The following is a 17880-nucleotide window of genomic DNA, read 5'->3' as shown; positions in this document are numbered from 1 at the left end:
TTCCCTTTCCCTTTCCCTTTCCCTTTCCCTTTCCCTTTCCCTTTCCCTTTCCCTTTCCCTTTCCCTTTCCCTTTCCCTTTCCCTTTCCCTTTCCCTTTCCCTTTCCTTTCCTTTCCTTCCCCCTCCTTCCTTTCCCCTTCCTTCCTTTCCCCTTCCTTCCTTTCCCCTTCCTTCCTTTCCCCTTCCTTCCTTCCCCTTCTTTTTCCTTTCCTTCTTAATCCTTTTCCCTCCCCTTCTCTTTCCTTCAATTCCCTTCCTCCTCTTTCATTCCTTCTCTTTCATTCCCTTCCACTTCCTTCTCTTTCATTCCCTTCCACTTCCTTCCCGCTCCTTTCCTTTTCCTTCATCCCCTCTCCGCTTTCCTTCTCCTTCCTTTCTTTCTTATTCCCTTTCCTTTCATTCCCTTTCCTTTCATTTTATTACTTTAATAATGTATTATATTAATAATGTAATACATTAATATATTAATGATGAATTATATTAATATATTAATGATGAATTATATTAATACATTATTAATATATTAATACATTAATACATTAATGATGTATTATATTAATAATGTAATACACTACTGATGTAATACATTAATGATGTAATATACTAATACATTAATACATTCATACATTAATACATTAATAATATATTAATACTTTATTAATATATTAATACATTAATACATTATTAATATATTAATACATTAACGATGTGATAATGATGTATTATATTAATGATGTAATACATTAATAATGTAATATATTAATGATGTAATAATGTAATACATTAATAATGTAATACATTAATAATGTAATATATTAATACATTAATACATTAATAATGCATTAATGATGTATTCATGATGTAATATATTAATGATGTATTATATTAATGGTGTGATACACTACTAATATATTAATACATTAATACATACATACATACATACATACATACATACATACATACATACATACATACATACATACATACATACATACATACATACATACATACATACATACATACATACATACATACATACATACATACATACATACATACATACATACATACATACATACATACATACATACATACATACATACATACATACATACATACATACATACATACATACATACATACATACATACATACATACATATATATATATATGTATATATATATATATACATACATTAATGATGTGATAATGATGTATTATATTAATGATGTAATATATTAATATATTAATGTATTAATGATGTGATACACTAATGATATATTAAGGATGTAATACTTACCCATTTTTTCCTTAGATTGCTTCTCCAACGTTTGCACTGCTGCTGTCAATTTTGTATTGTCCACTTGACCACTAGTCTCTATTACATCTTTCAGTGCATCCGCTACGTCGCTCTCCTTTAAAGTTAAGTCCTCATTCACTAAGATGTCCTCTAAGGTGGATGTTTGACTATCACCACTACTTTTAGTGGTGTCCCCCAAAGTGAAATTGACTAAACTTGCTTTATTCTCTTCTAAATATTTCTTCCTCCTTCCCTCTTCCGATCTTCCGTATTTACAGCGCTGATTCCTCCTGCCCCACAATGTCCATAATCTCCATTGACTCCCCCTTCCCCCAGGAGCCCTATTTTCATCTCTCCAAGTTTTTATTTTATGTTGAAGAAGTGTTCTACCGATCACTAAAGCGGTGTCCGTAATTTCTTTGCATTTATCCAAGTTCGCAGATGCACCCTTGTGCGTGTCCCGCAACTTCCGTTCCACCTTAGACGATACGTCCTTGATAACTTGGTCCAAATGACAATGATCTCCATACAGTTCAGATAGGGCCAATGCACCAACGGTACAACGTGCATAAGCTTTATCGTTGGTGAGGTGTTCAATCTTTGCTTCAATATCCGAATCGGCACTTGGTCCCTTTCTCTCTGTTTTTACGCCAGCCATGAAATATTTTATTTCGGCTACACCTGTACATAATATGGGCAGGTAGCCACTCCACCTTGTCTGCTCACCTTTCGGCCACCTTCGCCTTTCGTTATCCACTAATGGAAATGTTCCTTTCTCATCACACATCTTCCCTATTTCATTGGACTCCTGCTCTATCAGCCACTCTCCTAATTCTTCGAATGCATCCACCAAGCTCTTCTTCAACTTCGCCTATAACGAAGGAATAAGGAGAAAAGAATTTTGCAGAAAAAATTATATACATATGCCATTGGATTTGTGCATATACATGCATATACATATATATACCTATACATGCACATACGTATACGTATATACATGAGTACATATGTACATATACGTATATATGTATATATGTATATGTGTTTGTATTCACTTACCATAGCCTCCTTCCCATTGCTCGCAGCCACTCCACCTGCCCCCCCACTATTGTTCAGTGTTGCCTTCATCCATTCTTCCAGCAGTCCACCACCAACGGCACCCTGCGCTGTTGGTCCCGTCGACATTGTGTATCTTGATCTTTCAGGGAAAAATATATATGTATTATATATATATATATATATTATATATATACAATTAAGAATTAAAAAAAAAAAACCATTACATATATATTCTTTCCTTCTCCTCTTCTCTTCCACCACACCACACTTTTCTTTTTTTTTTTTTTTTTTTGCTACAAAATATTCCTCTATATATATCCTTTCAATTCGACATACATACATACATATATATATATATATATATATGTTCTTCTCTTTCCTTTTCTTTTCTTTTCTTCTTCTTTTCTTCTTTTCTTCTTTTCTTTTCTTTTCTTTTCTTTTCTTTTCTTTTCTTTTCTTTTCTTTTCTTTTCTTTTCTTTTCTTTTCTTTTCTTTTCTTTTCTTTTTCTTTTCTTTCTTCTTTTTTTCTTTTTTCTTTTCTTTTCTTTTCTTCTTTCTTCTTCTTTTTTCTTTTTCTTTTTCTTTTCTTCTTTTTTTTCTTTTCTTTTTTTCTTCTTTTCTTTTTTTCTTCTTTTCTTTTCTTTTCTTCTGTTCTTTATTTCGTTCCTTTCCTTTCCTTTTCTATTTCGTTCCGTTCCTTTCTTTTCTTTTCTATTTCGTTCTTTTTCTTCTTTTCTTCTTCTTCTACTACCTTTATTTTTTTCCGTTCCTATACTACCCCCCCTTTTATTCTTTTTTTTTCATTGCCAAAAAAAACAATAATATAAGAAGGATGAAGGAAGGTTTCCTTAAAGGAAGGTAAAAGAAGGTTTCTTAAGGGGGACAGAAAGAAGGTTTTAGAGGAAAGAAGAAAAAGAAGGTTTTCAAAGGGAAGAAAAGGAAAAGAAGGTTCTTTTCCCTCGGTTATTTAGAACAATAATATATGACCTGGTATATAACCACCTTAGGGGGAAGAAGGAAGTTGAAAATTTTTTTTTTTTTTTTTATTTTTTTTCCTTTGAGGAAAAGAAGAAAAGAAGGTTTTCAAGGTGGGGAAGGAAGGAAAGAAGGTTCTTTTTCCTCTGTTCTTTAGAACAACAATATATGACCTGGTATATAACCACCTTAAAGGAGGGAAGAAGAAGTTGAAGATTTTTTTTTTTAGGGAGGGAAGAAGAAGTTGAAAATTTTTGCTTTAGGGAGGGAAGAAGAAAGTTGAAAATTTTTGTTTTAGGGAGGGAAGAAGAAAGTTGAAAATTTTTGTTTTAGGGAGGGGGGAGTAGGAAGGTTTTCAAGGGGGGAAGAAAAGGAAAAAGAAGGTTTCTTAAACGAGGAATGAAAGAAGGAAAGGTTCTTTTCCCTCTGTTCTTTAGAACAACAATATGACCTGCTACTTAACTCTTTAATGGAGGGAAAGGAAGAAGAAGTTGAAAATTTTTTTTTCTTTTTTAATTCTTTCCTTTGAGGAAAAGAAGAAAGAAGGTTTAAAGGGAGAAGGAACGAAGGTTCTCAAAGGGGAAGGTGAAGGGGAAGGAAGGTTTAGGGGGAAAGAAGGAAAGAAGGTTTAGGGGGAAGGAGAAAGAAGGTTTAGGGGGAAGGAAAAGAAGATTTAAGGGAGAAAAGAAGGAAGGTTTTGAAAGGGAGAAAAGAAGGAAGGTTTTGAAAGGGAGAAAAGAAGGAAGGTTTTGAAAGGGAGAAAAGAAGGAAGGTTTTGAAAGGGAGAAAAGAAGGAAGGTTTTGAAAGGGAGAAAAGAAGGAAGGTTTTGAAAGGGAGAAAAGAAAAAAGGCTTCTTAAGGGAGAAAAAAGAAAGAAGGTTTTAATGGGGGAAAAGAAAGAAGAAGGAAGGTTTAGGGGGAAGGAAGGAAAGAAGGTTTAGGGGGAGGGAAGGAAAAGGAAGATTTAGGGAGAAGGAAGGTTCTTTCCTCAAACACAAGGACCTGATATTACAGCAACCTGAGATGGGAAAGAAACCGTTGCATCACGTGCAACCAGATCGTGGCAACCTGACACCCCCCTTGAACATGGCATAGGTAAGAAGAGAAGGTGTGGGATGCATAATGCAAAGAAAAGAAGCATTTGTTCAGAAGGAAAGAGTGATGGAAGTGAGGGAATTAGATAAAGGGTAAGATATGGAACTTCCCCAATGAACTGTGCTCACCCCTAAGAATTTTTATATTTATTAAAACGAATTTTCCCTAATTTCCATTGCGCATGCGTACAAACGGACTTATATATTTTGAATGTGATCTCATCATTTCATTCTGTTTCGCATCTCCCTTTGAACTAATATCAGTGCGTGCCGAAACGTACAATTATGTCCCATGCGCAGAAACGAATAAGGAACGAGAATTAAAAGGGGAACCCGCCATTTACGTGGACGCCTTTCATGAATCTACTACGAAAGCACCTGTAAATCGAAATGTACATACAGAAGTGGGGCTCCTGTAACATTATAGAAGGAATACTCGTCGACCTCCATCAGGAAAATAACTACTTTTCCGCAGCACCGTTACACGAATTCGTAAATGACAGTTACTTCGTAAACCAGAATAACGCACTACCACGGAACAGTTGCACGCACAATAGAAAGATTCATCTCAAGGGAAATGTAGGTTACCACGATATACGTGTCCTACGAATCGGAGGAGGACATCCTGTTCTGAGATCCATATGATTCTTCCTCTCGCCCCTCAGATGACTACTCGCAAAATGGTTTAGAGGTATTGCATCGAGGAAATTGGCCAAATATGCATTACTTCCGATGGTACATGAACGAACTAACCACGGAGAACATGTTCGAACAAACAATCCTTACTCCGTTCTACCAATATTCAACGTTCCCTAACAACAAATACGGGTTCCACTTAAAGGTCGACCCTATGTAACTGCCTAAAATGGAAATAAATAGAGATAAGGGAATTATTGAATCGCACTCGAATTCATAAAAATACATGATTTTTATTAAAAAATCGTCCTGGTTATACCTCTCCATTCCGGTTACCGCAGTCATTCTGTTCATATTACCAAAACCAATCACAGGTGCAATTATACCTACCACGGCCAGTGCTACATCTACAATCACTGTCCCTCTATCCTACCTAACGTTCTTCATAAATGGAATTCACTATATATACAAATAACTGAAGTTGCATCCCATGAAAAGTCTTCCCCCAAAACTTAGCAGAACTCCCCAATATCTAAATAAGTACGAGGGTCTACAGAAAAAATAGAAGGGTCCATATGAATGACGCCATACGCTCCTCAGTTTGAGATCATTTAGAGGATTTTCCCTCCCCTTCCCAGTGAACTAATGCACACGGAAGTGGCAGATTCCATGTTGGGTGCATTTTCGGGGGAGACCGACTTCAATTCCTTCCGTATTAAGCATGCTTCTACTCCTACTATGGTACTGTACGTGCATTATCAGAACGGCATGGGTGACATTGGTGACTCCTCCGGAGGAACACAACACGTACATATATATATGCATACATACACACACACACACACACCTTTCGCACAAGGAAGGACCCTGCAGGTAGCACCCTAATGAGTGCGCTCCAAATATATATAAATGTGTCTTCGCTCTATGCCCCCTGGATCATAACATATTACTCAGTGTACAATAGTACAGAAATTCAGTACACAAAGCAAAACTAGAGACAACCATTATTATAAAAGCACCACATCATGTATATTAGATAATAACACTATGTTCTTATGGAAGGAGTAACACAATGAGGTAAAGGTTACTTTTCCGCCCGCACGTCATTACTACACACATCCTTCGCACTGCAGTAACATATCGCACAGAAGACAATGAGTAATGTACGAGTACAATACATTCAAAATTCCCTCCATATGTCCAATTATCTGCTCGCCCCCTCCCCCCATAGTGTGCAACACAAGGAGGAAAATTCCCATGGGGACAAAAATACTTTATTCCTGAAATGGTAAACAGGGGGAAACTGCAATTCCAATATATGTGTGCCATTCCTTCATTAAAAAATAATATAACCAGAAGGTGCATATATTCAATGGGTGCGTACCGAACTTTCGCGTAAACAAAAATATAAATAAAAATATATCGCTCAAACGTTCAGCACAATGCATAAATGGTAAATATATGTTCACAATGACTGTATAATATATACGCATTCATAAAAAAAAAATGTACACGCTACACTTCCCGATGCAACAGAAAAATGTGTGCAGTATTAAGTAAATTCCCTGATACACGCTTCATTACGCATATGGAAATGGTGTACACTGTAATGGAAAGGTTGCTACAGCTGTGCCCCTGCATTCACGCGCAACAGAATATATATTAAAAAAAAAAGACGACGGGGATATAATTTTTGCAAATATACTTTGCCCATGCACCTACGTGCAGCATAATAAAATATAAAAAAAGAGGACGCAGCGGATGAACTTCCTCCGAAATATTTTTAGCCCATATGCTGCATTCTGCTTATTCTTACAATTCCCCACATATCCGATCTTATGAACCCGTGCGTTAATTAAACTATCTTACAAAATAATAATTATTATGCACACAGTGCACTGGAAGTTATTTCCCCTCCTCCCATATTCCACAATGAACGCAACGCACCAAGAAAAAAAAATATCTTCACTGTATTTAACATACGTAAACAAGGAACTTTCAAAATACAAATTTCCCCTAATGGAGTACATACAATAACATTTCGTACGAATACTTATATACTTCTTCCCAGAAAAATATCCTCTCTGCTCGAATACTTCACTCTTCCCTTACATATTCTTGCCCGTAAGAAGTAAAATTTCTCTTGCATATAGCAAAATAAACAAAACCGTTCTATGCGTATATGAATTATTCTCTTCTTATCAGAACATTCGCTCCGTACCTATGGTACAGAAAATACGAAGAAAATATAAGAGGTCTTCAACCTTTTACACATGTCAACGATTAACAAATACTTCTCTTCCCAGATTCCCATTTTCCTATGGTTGCATTTGCTCCCAGTTTCATAGAACTACAAGTTTAATACATACGCATGCTAATATACAGTAGACGCCAATAAGTTCAGAAAATGCCCGTAAACCTTAAACCTTATCTTTAAGAAATAGTTTGCCCCTCCTATGTTAAAAATTTCTGCGCTACTCTGGACATACAGCACACACTCCCTGGGGCATTGCAAGGCTAATTTCTCTGTTTGCGGGCGAAATTAAGAAGTGGGAATTCTAAATTTCTGTATTCAGGAGAGTGCGTACTATTATAATTCGATGCGCATGCAAAAATATAGATACTGGAATCTGTAAAAGGGGGAAGAACTTGCTTTTTCCTTTTTAATCCTTATCACACGAACACCCCTATATACACTAGGATGTAATTAATTCATGTTTTCACTTTGTAATTATGTACCATTCTTACAACATTAATTTTTAACGTGACTATAGAGGAAGTACATCACACACAGATGAGTGCGACATGGTATAGAGGAGATCTTGCAACCACGAGTGCATAGGATCTCTGTCAATTAAACTCATTATAACATTTTTAATGAGTATGATGGAATGCTGCATATATGTCATCCTACATAATAATAACTTTACATTTATGTAAGTGCTCATATACTATAATTTCCTGGATTCTCAGAAATTCCATGTTCACTCGATTCCTATAAATTTCCGACAGAATATTTTCATGGCCCACTGTGGCTAACAGCCATACATTCCATACGATAATGCATGTACAACCAAAAATATAAAGGCTCTCCTCAGATAAAAGATGGCCCAAAACCATTAGGGGTGTGCAATGTTGGTATAGAATATGTGCGTATAAAATTATACTCTCATTAATATAACATGGACGGATAATTTCTTTATGGGATAATTGCTGCCATTACCCCTGGTAATTACTGGGTATATGAGCAGCTGCACAAAAAATACGTTAAAGCGGATAATGAGGCGAATGTACTTAAAGGTGTCACAAGGAATTTCAACATGGTTTGAATAAAATTTCAGAAGATTACATCCGTGAGTTCAGATGGTTCAGGGTTCCTTTCGATCATATAGTACTTCTGTTCACTAATGTATTGACTTAAATGAAAAAAGAAAAAAGTATAATCAGTCCTAGAGCTACTATGCTGATTACGGAAACAATTAGTAAAAAAAAAAAAGTGCAGTAGTGACGACAGCAGTGCAGGTACTGTTATAAATAGTTCCACAATAAGCAGTTCTCCCGTACGATTCTTCAGAGAACAATATTATGTATATAGGGTGACTTAACGGAATGTTTAGGGTTTTATAGGAATGGTACAAAAATTATTATCCGGTAAAGAAGGGAAGTGTTAAGAATATTTATAGGTTACGGTAGTATGCAGAAGAAAGGAGGAAAGGAATGGATATAGAAGACTCCCCATGATGATTGTGTATGGCGCTAGATAGAGCAATGGCCTCCCTTAACCCTTTGTGTAATGCCAAAAGAGGGGTAGTAGTGCACTTGTTGGATATGGATATGTCTTCTGCACCTCATGCCATTATTTTCATATGAAATGGAAACACCAGTTATATTATAATACACTTCCCTATAGTACAGGCTTGTGAATGACTCACCCGTACACCATCGGATCACAAAAAATTACAGTACAATATATATGTGCTGTATATACTGTGTACACTGTGCTTGAGGATAAACCAATGTACAACCTTCGGAAAAGACGCACGCAAAATTGATGTGAACTGGATGAGAAAATTGGAGAGGATAATATAAATGATAGGACCTTCCCTGAAAGTATTTACAAATTTCGCCCCAATACTTTCCCTTAAGGGCGATACAGAAAAAGAACGTCACATGGTGGACAGCATCCTTTCTATTTTTGCATAAATTGAGAATAATTTACCAAGCACATAAGTCGGAAAGAGATTATAAAAAATGGAAAAGACAGATACATAAGAACATAAATGTCTCGGCGATAAAGTGTAAAATATAATAGAGCAAACAAAGGCTTCTTTGATATTCTGTGGCTTCCATATCTATTTCATTGTAATACATATGAAAGACACAGTTGCAGTACAATCTCCTTACAGTATGTAACACAATATAAGAAATATAATTTTAATTTAACACACGAACGAAGGATAGAGAGAGACAAGAAGGAAAATGGAAAAAAAGAAAGAGCGGTAGAACTAAAATGACAAATGTCCATGACGTCCGAGAGTAAATCAGAGTGAAGAAAAGGGACGATGTGAATGAACTACATTGACTATCATCTTCTACGGGAGCATAATGGTGACATGCTAAAATAGAACATTCCATAAGTCCGTTTTATCACACAACGGAACAGTACGGATAGCTATGTAGGAAAAGTGCAATGTTTCATGAATGATATATTTAACGTATGAAAAGTCAGCACACTTTTCGAGAAATCGCCTACAGGTCAAGAAGAGTTATCAAGGAATGATGAGGAGGAGAAATTGTCAATATTCGTTTTAACAATATGCACGGTACTCAGCGGGTAACCTAATGTAAAATGGAAAATGTACATGTTCGTAAAGCATATATTAAAGAAAAATTTTTCATTAAAAATTTTCATCCTATGCAGCTTATCAAAATAGAAAATGTATTGTGTGAAACAATTTCGCCGGAAAAATAAAGAAGAAACAATCCAAAAGAATGCACTTCAAAAATAGAACATAACGATGAGTTGTATTTAAGTATATACTTTTAATTCCTTTTTTTACCATTTCTACAGTGTTGTATTAAAAATAAAAAAAGGTCACAACCTATTTTCCAGGCGTCCTCATAATACACTTCCCTGCTTCACGAGGGAAACAATTTTGAGGGAAGAAACAAAAACGTTTCTCATAGATGCACAAGTGTCCTACAGAGGAAATTCCAATAATGATGAAGAGAAGAAAGGAAAAAACATACATATTTCCACTCCTCTTAGTATTCCTTAAAAATAATCCCGAACTCATAAGTGCAGAATGATTGCGCACCTAAAAGTATATCTTCCACCATGAAAAAAAAGAGAAAAAAAAAGGGTTCGTACCTATTTCATTACCAACATATTCGGTCATACATAAAGAATGAGGCTGTATGAATTTTCTTTGAATGATAAGAATAAAAAGATATTAAATTCAATAACAATAAAATTTCACGGAATTACGCACACATATTTTTGGGAGGGTAAAAAGAACATACACCATAATAAGGTTCCTCATTAATGTATATATTTATTTATGATCATTTCTTATTAACCATACTTCCATACATTACAAAATTCATATTATTATACAGAACAAGGATTTCTGGAGGAGCTCTTTTTCTTTTTTTTCCTTTCCTTTTCTTTGCGAGTTCAGGGTATGTGAAAAATAGAATATTTGGAACATACCCCACGGGAGGGTGAATGCCGAGCGCTATCATAAAGACATGCCATTCTATGTGTGCATGATGCAATGTACACGTTGCCCAATTCTGGCAAGGTCACGTAAAGGATGTATTGGTAATATGAACATGATATAATCTTCCCCGTTCGCTGCGTACATTTTTTTGTCGTATAGGGCGAAAAATATCTTATGCTCCAATTCGCTCTTTTTCCCCCTTCTAAATGGATTTTCACAAGGGACACAGTAATAGAAGCACGGGCACAACTCTCCCGTCCATATTATAATTAATAACATATGCATTTTACAAAAAAAAAAAAAAAAAAAAAAAATGGATGACGAAGTTGGGGAATTATGGAGGTAAAGGCATCATCACAACGAACATTTTTTCATGGCAATTTTTTCTTCTTTTTCTTTTTATTTTTTTTGGCAAATGTGCATACGTCCGAAAACTAGGAAATGTCACTTTCCTTAATCCAGTATGCACGTACACAAATTTGAAAAAAATTGGGTTCCCTGATAAATAATACATATTATTTACTACATCTTAAATAGTTAAGCTATATATCCCCTTCTAATGAACATTTTAAATATTCAGTGAAGAAATTTACGGGAAAATCGGAATAGCGTAAAATTTTCATCCTGGCGTATAATGATTACAGAAGAACTTAATCAATTTAATACAGAATAATTTAAAAAAAAAGAAGAGTAAACGGGAGTGTACAAAAGAAGTAATTTAAAAAGGAAGAGGAATAAAAAGAAAAGGAATAAAAGAAGGAAAGGAATAAAGGAAAGAAAAAAAAAAAAGGAAGAAAAGAAAAAAAAAAGGAAAGAAAAGAAAAAAAAAAGGAAAAGGAAGTAATACAACGAGAAGGAATGAAAAAAAAAAGGAATAAAAGGAAAGAAATGGAAAGAAGAAAGGAAAAAGGCATACAAGAATATAAAAAATAATGAACGCGGGACCAAAAAAAAGAAAAGAAAAAAAAGATAGTACAAATATTATAACATATTATGCATATCGCCTAATGGAAGGGAGGTGAAATATTCTTATGATATTTCACTTCGATTTCTATATCCCCCCTTTTTACTTTTGGAATGACAGGGAAATATCACTAATTTACATAAATGGACATTCATTAAAATGAGCTTCAGTTATAAAACGACGCAGGGAACGATGTTGGCACACGCACACCGCAGTAAGAAAATGATAAATGCGCTAGTTCCAATATACCACTGTGAACAGAGTTATAATATGTGTAGGTTTAACGAGCCAAAAAAAAAAAAATAAATAAATAATAATAATAGTAATAATTTGAATTAAGAATACGGACATAATATATATATGTCTTGGGATTAGGCTAAAAAAAATAAGCGGGAAAAGAAATGCACTTGGTTTTATATACATTTGTAATAAAATGCGATTCCATTTATTTATTATTTTATTTTTTTTTTTTTTGCTCCATCATACAATGAACAAATAAATGGATAGAAAAGTATAACAATTATTGATGGTTGTTATACTTTTTAAACTTCAACGGATTTTATAAATCACACTATGCGTACGTATTAAATCTTTAATTCATTCTTATTAAATAAAATTTTTAGCACATTTTTGATATCAATTTTATTTAAAATTTTTTTTTTTTTTTTTCGCGAGCACAGTTTCTATCACAACTGCGAGGAAAAGAGTGAATGTATTTAGTATACATAATATGATGATAACAGTTTGATATTTTCACCTTATAAACTTCATCGTACAATTTTTTTCGTGAACTCATTTATTCAAAACGTTTTCCTCTTCCTTTTATATTTCATGCAGTTCGCAACGTTGCAGCTGTTTCATGTATGTACGCGCAATGTATATACATATATATATATATTTATGATTTATATTTTTGTTACTTAATTAGAACTATTTCTAAAGTGTGCACGCATGAATATCATATAAACCTTGAACAAAACAAAAAAATAAAAGAAAAAATATAGCTGAAAAATTAATATAATTATTAAATTTAATCGGTATAAACGTTTTTTTTGGAAAAATTTAAAGAGCAGCACCAATAAAAAATATACTGCTGCCAAAACAAATCATGCGATTTTCTATTCTCCTTACTTCTGGCAAATGATGCATTATTTTTACTATGACAATAAAAATTATTTATTTTAAATTAATTTGATATATTTATGAATACAATAAAAATATAATGTGATTCGTATTTATAATTTATACGTTACATAATGTGCAAAAAAGAAAAAAAAATTGTTCAAAATTTCGACTATCATTTAGCGAAATGATGCGTATATTATATATTATATATTATATATTATATGTATATATAATAAAACATTTATTTGTTCCCTTCCTTTTTCTTTTTTTTTCCTTCTGAAATATCATATATGTATTATGCATTTAATTCAACTATTTGCTCTGTGCTGCTGTAACATTTTGCCATACATATGTAGCTCTGTGCTTCTGTAACATTTTGCCATACATATGTAGCTCTGTGCTGCTGTAACATTTTGCCATACATATGTAGCTCTGTGTTGCTGTAACATTTTGCCATACATATGTAGCTTTGTGCTTCTGTAACATTTTGCCATACATATGTAGCTTTGTGCTTCTGTAACATTTTGCCATACATATGTAGCTCTGTGCTGCTGTAACATTTTGCCATACATATGTAGCTCTGTGCTGCTGTAACATTTTGCCATACATATGTAGCTCCGTGATAATTCATATTTCTTTATTTACAAACTGCTACAACATATGCCATAGCACGAGTATATGTGATCGTGTTGGATGTGTTATTATGGTAGCACTTCTGAATACTATTATTTGAAATTACCATTTTGAACGTTTGAATATTTATACATTTAAGCACCTAAGTTTTTAAATACTTAAATGTTCCGTTATAATAATAGCATTCTGGTTATTTTATTTGTTTCACTTTTTTTTCCATTTCTTTTTTTTAAGTCTTGAAAAGATTGTTCCAAATCGAACTGCTGTACTACTTGTTTGAAGGAACAAGCTGCCCAAAAGAAAAAAGTAAAATTACGAATTCATTGACTCTTCCAAGAAAGAGTTATCAAATAGTTCTACATATATACATAATATTTAAATTTATTGCAGTAGAACATTGTTAATGATAGTAAAATAGAATTATTCTAAATTCTAATATTTACACATTACTCGATTCGGTTTGCTCCCGCCTTGAGTGTTTCTATGCTTTTAAACCTCTCTGCAATCAAAAGTTATTTATTCCAATTATTTTTTACACATAATGCTAGAATTTGAACTGATTTTAATAATATATAATATGACTTACGGACAACCGGAACCAAGCCGTTAATCATTATTATACTCTATTAAAGAACAAAGTTCGAATTCTCTTCATTCAATTTTTTTTCTTGTTTGTGGACCCTCATGTTTACATTGAATAATCAAGTAATACAGCTGAAAAAATAAATATGTTAAATATTGTTATCAAAGACTTATTATTACTTATTATTTTAATATGGACACTAGACCGTTCTGATGTTGTTGAAGTAAGGAATTTATATACATAACTGTAACGAATTTTTTGTGACCATGTGTTCCTTTTACCTTATGCATTACTTCGCGCTTTTCGTCATAAGAAGTGTTGCACTTCAAATCAGCAATAGAAGGAACAAAAAATATATACCTCTTTCCTTTTCACTATATATTATTATGTGCTGCCTTTTTTAATCCCCTTATAGCGCACCTGCAATTCAGTCTGGGAAAAGATATTTAAAGCGCAGGATAAATCAAATCCAAGTGGGAACAGATCATTAACAGAAAATGAGGAGATGCACGATGAAGTAAACGATAGGTCATGTTCGAATATATCTATCAGATCCCGAGGAAGCAACAATTGTGCAAATAGACAGAACGAAGGCGGATCTTCCAATTCGCATGTTGGCGATACCCGCTATTCTCCACCCTCCGATAATTATAATTATTTGGTTCCTGAAGGTTATATTCATCATTCCAACGAAAATACTGATAATTATTCAAAAGACCAAGATGTGAATGTTCCATCCAGAGAGAGACGTAGAAGCCAGAATGCAGGAAGTTCTAATGGACGAAAATGTGACAACCCATATCGTCCACATTCTGAGGAACTACCGTACGAACACCCTGAGGGACCACCTGACCAACATTTCGAACGAACAGATCACCATTATTCGGAGAACCCATATGGACAAAATTCAGAAATAGCAAATTCTCAAAATGTGCCTTATGATGAGATCAATCCATTTAACAATTGGCATCGAAATTATGATCATATACGATATGCACCTATTGACGACGACGATGACGTTAGTGAGGGCTCAACCTCTGAAGAAGATAATCTTTCAAATTATTCATTCAATTATTCCCTGCCCCGTGGTCGTAGGAATCTCTACCAATATAAAGTAGAGAGTAGACGGCACGGACCATTTAGAACTGATGATTCTTCAGCGTACGATGATAGTTCTGATACTCATTCCTTAAGAGGAAATAAATATGTAATTCCTGAGCATGATAATCATAATGCATTCGGACGTCACGATGGCAGGGAGGATGATTTGGCATTCATGGACCAGCACTACAGATTTCCTTTAGAAAAGAGTCACTCTGCTCATGGAAATGGTGAATATGTTGTAAATGAAAAAGACGGTAAAAAGTATGAAAGTTATGACTTAAGAATAAAGCCCCATAGTAAAAACACTTCCAGAGTTCATAAGCGTATAAAACGTTATATAAAGAAATATGATGGAAAAGTTGTGAAGCAGTTACCCTTCCTTTCTACTGCTTTTTTCATTGGAGGTATCGTGTTTTCCTGCTTGTATTATGTAGCAATACCAATCATATGCAGTACTTTATCCTTTATATTCACGTCCTACTATATTAAAAGATTAAAAATTAAAAGGAAAAAACAAAAACGAATAAAACGTGAATATCTTATGAACTTGTAGAACATCATCTTTTTTTCGTTCCCTTATTAATCATTATATGTGCTATATTTTTTCTACTTCTTTTTACGTTTTTCCTTTACCCCTTTTTATTTTATTTTATTTTTTTTATTTTATTTTTCCATTTTTTTCATTTGTTTTTAAGGTGTAAAAAGTAAATAATTTATGTAATTTTTTTGGTCGTGTATATATATTATTTTACACAAAAAAGGTGGCACTGTTATTCTTTTTTTTCGGTGAGCTTTAAATTTAATGTTCTAACGTTCAATTAATTCCGTTAAAAATTTGTTACCTAAAATGCTTAAGAAATTAGGAAAGAGAAAAGAAAAAAAAGAATGTATAATATGAATTGCAGGAGTTTTTGAAGAATGCTATTCTTGCATATTTTTCCTAAGAATTTCTTAAAAGAATATAATAACATTCCTGGCATGGCACACTCATACATTTTTCCCATTCTTTCTATGTTTTTTTTTTTCTTTTTTTTTTTTTTTTTTTTTTTAATTAATATTTTATAAATTTCCGAGGATGTGTAACATTTGTTTAAGGAGTTCTACATTTAATTTAATTTAATTGAAAAAATAAGTTTATATTAATTAATTCTAACTAACATTAAATCAGAGTTCATTTAATTGTGTCTAAAAGCTGAATTAATGCACACGAAGCGAAACTTGTTAAGGCATTTTTAACCTACTATAATGCTGCATGTATGTAAGCGACGTATTAATAGAGGGTTGTGCATAAGGGGGGGGCTGAGCATGCGCAATTATAATTGTACCCATAAAACACTTGCAACTCAATACTAACTTGAGCGGGTCTTATGGAATTTCAAATAAATGTACTTTTATTTAAGACAAAATGTTATTATTAAGAGTACCGAAGCGTTTAATCAAAAACGTACTTCTGTTTTGTATCGTTTTTTTTTTTTTTTTTTTTTGAGTTCTATATTTTACACCCTATGCAATGGAAAGGAAAAGTTACATCTAAACAAATCAACTTGTTCTCAGCAAGTCTGTTTAAGGCGTCCTCGTAGTGTAGCATAATTGGAAGGATGAAATTTTGGGAACAGTGTGCGTTCCACAGAACTTATGGTGAAGGGGAATACACTCTAACAATATCTCATCTGAAAGAACAGCGCAATCCGTTTGATATAGACCGCATTCTGAGCCACTGAGCGTTTATAAAGAATTGATATGTCAACTCTCGGTAAGGTAAGACAATTATAATGGAACATCGGATATGTTAGCATGGGTGAAGTTCCTGCGAACTGAACAGTGTATATACCCGCATCGCCATTTAGGTGGTACTAATTTTTTTCTCGAGCGCTAATGCTCATATTTATATAGAAGGATACATACATATGCACACATTCGTGCGGAGCAGATTTACACGTAAATAAAAACAACAATAGCAAATGAAGCTCTGTTTTCTCTCTTGTGAATGTGATTAGTAGGTGCAGACTTATCCCCCAGACTGTAATTTCTGCAAACAACTGTGATATATTTTTGAAGATAAAGAAGGCTTCTGTTGCTTACCTGTGTAATTGCGGTGAATGGGAGAGTATGCTACGATGGACAGTTAATTCAGCCGGGCGTACAGACCTTATGCACTTCGGAAAGCGAAAATGCTGGAAGAAAATATTTGAGAGGTTCAAAAAAATATGGGATTAATTTCGGGATAATTATTATATGAACAGAGGTATAAATTAGGAACATGAAAAGGCAGCTTAGCATTAGAAGAAAAAAACCTGCGAAAAAAAAAAAAAATAAATGAAATAAAGAGAACACGAAATATATGATGTATGAATCTGCATAAGAATGGACACATAAAGTTCTACCATATGAGTAAAAAAATTAAATAATGAAGTGGATTAAGCACTACCACTTTGTGTAGAAATAGAGAAAAGCTACCAGCATATTAATCTGGGTGAATGGGGAAAAGGTGCTTTGATCAAATGAACATTTTCTGAGAGCACAATATAAGGATTCACACTCAGTGCATATCACTATGAAAATGAATCCTTCCACTCCTAAGCATGTGAATGAATAAAATTAAAAATAGGTATATTCAAGGATCATAAATATGAGGAAGGAGAAGAGTTTTGTTTGCAAAGGATTATGTGCGTAAGAATGAACG

General features: G+C 33.6%; 2 protein-coding genes across 2 annotated transcripts in view; one reads left to right on the top strand and one right to left on the bottom strand.

The window, feature by feature from the left end:
• PKNH_0800600 (SICAvar, type I) overlaps positions 1–2486 on the bottom strand; it is a gene marked incomplete at both ends in the record, with an annotated part of 25141 nt that extends 22655 nt beyond the window's left edge. The window contains 2 exons of the mRNA XM_039113961.1: positions 1302–2172; positions 2361–2486. Of these exons, the coding sequence (XP_038969596.1) occupies positions 1302–2172; positions 2361–2486 (997 nt within the window). The remainder of the gene's footprint in view (positions 1–1301; positions 2173–2360) is intronic.
• Positions 2487–14238: 11752 nt separating this feature from the next.
• PKNH_0800500 (Plasmodium exported protein, unknown function) lies at positions 14239–15750 on the top strand (the record flags this gene model as incomplete). Its single annotated transcript, XM_002258611.1, has 2 exons — positions 14239–14316; positions 14509–15750. 2 exons carry the CDS (start codon positions 14239–14241, stop codon positions 15748–15750), a joined length of 1320 nt encoding a protein of 439 aa, XP_002258647.1.
• Between the last annotated feature and the right edge of the window lie 2130 nt (positions 15751–17880).

The sequence above is a fragment of the Plasmodium knowlesi genome (assembly GCF_000006355.2).
Source record: "Plasmodium knowlesi strain H genome assembly, chromosome: 8".
NCBI classification, from domain to species: domain Eukaryota; phylum Apicomplexa; class Aconoidasida; order Haemosporida; family Plasmodiidae; genus Plasmodium; species Plasmodium knowlesi.
This window is presented reverse-complemented; position numbering and strand designations above follow the sequence as displayed.